Here is a 2,977-nt window from a genome sequence, read left to right as displayed (position 1 = left end):
TTTATTTAAATTTTTTTTTCAATTGGCTCCATTTTTGTCCATTAGGATGGAAATTGAATTCATCTCTCCTGTCTATATATCAAGACAAGCTGATATGTGCAGTTTCTCCCAAATTCAGTCTTCTTTTTTTTAGTTTTATGTGTTTATTTTAAGAGAGAGAGAGCATGAGCAGTGGAGGGGCAGAGAGACAGAGAAGGAGAGAGAGGGAAAGAGAGAGAATTGCAAGCAGAGCCCAACTCCGGGCACAGACTCATGAACTGTGAGATCATGACCTGAGCCAAAATCAAGAGTCCGAGGCTCAACTGACTGAGCAACCCACCTGGCCGCCCCCAAAAATGCAGTCTTTTTTTTTTTTTTTAGTTTTTTAAATATTTATTTATTTTTGAGAGCGAGAGAGAGAAAGAGAATGAGACAGAGCGTGTGTGGGGGAGGGACAGAGAGAGAGGGAGACACAGAATCTGAAGCAGCTCCAGGCTCTGAGCTGTCAGTACAGAGCCTGATGCAGGGCTCAAACTCACAAACCATGAGATCATGACCTGAGCTGAAGTGGAACGCTTAACTGACTGAGCCACTCAGGCGCCCCCCCAAAGGCACAGTCTTGAAGTCATTCAACTAATTGAGCTTTACGGGAAAGGGAGAAGATCTATTAATTTTCTCATTCTGTCTTTCCACATTCTGAACATATATGATGTAATAAACACTATAACGGAAATGTAAATTACCACCTGTCCCTTTGTCCCCGCCTATGAAATTTTAAGGCAGATGGGATTGGGAAAAGTTGCTGTAACTCCCCAGAGGACCAGTGTAGCCACGCCTTCTTCTTTGCAACTCTAAAGCAAATTATCTGCCTGAATTTTTTCATCACATAATGTATTGCAGAGTGTGATCACATAAGATTCGGATGAATATTCTACAGGAAATAAAATTCGATAATTAAAAACATTCTGTTTTAATTTCGGAAAACCACTTTTAATCTTGTTCATTTCTCCAGAGAGCCAAAATGTTGTCGAATCCCCGTGTATCAATTTCATATGCAAATGAATATTAAAATTCGCCGTCAGCCTCACAGCTCCATAACTGACTACTGGGTATGACAGACCCACCGTTCACTCAGCCTGGAATATGTTTAATATGCAGATGCCCTAAGCCAATCTCAGTTCTGCTGGTAAAATTGTCACCTTGCTCACAATGCTTCAGCTCATCATCTCTGACATTTATAAAGTGAACGATTTGGTTTCGGTGATCTGAACAACAACAAGCTCTTTGATTCCAAGTCTACTTTTACTCCTGCATAAACTTTTTAGCATATTGAATAGGACAAATCAATTGTGTTTTTCTTCTGAAAATATCATTTGAAACCAAACTTTTCTCATCGCGCTTTTCATCTCTGTATTTCTCAGGGTGTAGATTAAGGGATTGAACATAGGAGCGATGATGGTGTAAAATAGAGCGAATATCTTGTCCTCGGGGAACGTGGTCGGAGGTCGAAGGTAGGCAAAGATTGAAGGCCCAAAAAATAAGATGACCACAGTGATATGAGACCCACAGGTGGAGAGGGCTTTGCGTCTTCCTTCAGCCGACTGATGTCTTAAAGTGAATAATATGACAACATAAGACCCAAACAAGAGAACAAAGGTCACTAAAGCGACCAGACCTGAATTGGCAACCACAAGGACACCAGTGATGTAGGTATCAGTACAGGCAACTTGCAGCAAAGGGAAGATATCACAATAGTAGTGATTGATTTCGTTGGGGCCACAGAAAGGCAACTGGAATATCATAGAAAACTGAGAAAAAGAATGGACGGCCCCACCAGCCCAAGCAGCCAAGACTAGGAGATTGCACCTTGCTCTGTTCATGATAAGCAGGTAGTGGAGAGGTTTGCAGATGGCAGAGTAGCGATCAAAGGCCATGACTGTAAGGATGAAGATTTCAATCATTCCCAAAAAGTGCAAGGAAAAGACCTGTAACATGCAATTACCATAAGAGATGGTTTTTCTGGCCAGCAGCAGATCACCTATCAGTTTGGGTGTCACGCAGGAGGTGTAGCAAATGTCCATAAAGGATAAGTGACTGAGGAAATAGTACATTGGTTGGTAAAAAAGGGCACTGCATCGAATGGAGACGAGAATTAAGACATTTCCCACCAAAATGGAAACATAACAAAACAAGAAGAATACAAAGCAAAAAATTTGTATGTTCTGGTTATAGGAAAGTCCCAAAAGAATGAATTCTGAGATGTTCCTCTGACTTCCCATAAATTGTGTGCTATGTACAGATAACTGAGCATCTGGAAAGAAAAAATTTGAATGAAAACATTGATAATATTAACACAATCATAAATAAATTTCTAATTAAAGCAAAAAGTTAACTCAACAAATCACAGAAGCTAAATCATAAATCAATATTATTATGTTTCTTTTTCTTGGGAATCAACTGCTTCCGCTATGATTTTTTAATTTTTTCAAATAGTCTGTCATACTGATAGTGTTAAAAATACATTTGATTAAATTTTGAAAATATCATGATTTAAAAATTACTATTTTCCAAACAGAAGTTCTACTGCTGTTATTTATAACATTGAGACAACAGTGGCTTTAATTTAATGCATAAAATTTATCTTATTCCTCATTTCCCTTGTGTTCATTACTCACAACAGGCTTTTCATTCCAGGTAACGCTCTTTCCCCAGCATGATATGGAACATTCTCCTGAATTGCCTGAAGACATACAATCAAGGAATGCAGTTGCATTTAAAAACAAAAACAAAAGCACATTTGCCTAAATTGTGCGTTGAGTGATTCGGATTGCAAGTAATACTCTTTGAAATACAAGGGTGGGAATGGAATGGGTAGCACATAACCAAAAGTCGATCTTGCTGGCTATGTTATGACACAAAAATAGTTGAAAACACAGCACAGAGCAGATTTTATCAGTGACATTTTGAAAAAGAATTAGAAGAAATATGTAGATCTCTT

The 2,977-nt window shown here is 38.7% G+C and overlaps 1 protein-coding gene across 1 annotated transcript; it reads right to left on the bottom strand.

Annotated features, from left to right (window-relative positions):
• Positions 1-1,322: 1,322 nt before the first annotated feature.
• On the bottom strand, positions 1,323-2,258 carry LOC123602647 (olfactory receptor 4P4-like). The gene has a single exon (XM_045487109.1). It carries the CDS (start codon positions 2,256-2,258, stop codon positions 1,323-1,325), a length of 936 nt encoding a protein of 311 aa, XP_045343065.1.
• Between the last annotated feature and the right edge of the window lie 719 nt (positions 2,259-2,977).

The sequence above is a fragment of the Leopardus geoffroyi genome, chromosome D1 (assembly GCF_018350155.1).
Source record: "Leopardus geoffroyi isolate Oge1 chromosome D1, O.geoffroyi_Oge1_pat1.0, whole genome shotgun sequence".
Lineage (NCBI taxonomy): Eukaryota > Metazoa > Chordata > Mammalia > Carnivora > Felidae > Leopardus > Leopardus geoffroyi.
The sequence above is the reverse complement of the archived record's forward strand: the minus strand, read 5'-3'. Positions and strand labels throughout refer to the sequence as shown.

Excerpts from the sequence above, each read along its gene's own strand:
- LOC123602647 (XM_045487109.1), bottom strand. The coding sequence starts at position 2,258 with ATGGGAAGTCAGAGGAACATCTCAGAATTCATTCTTTTGGGACTTTCC.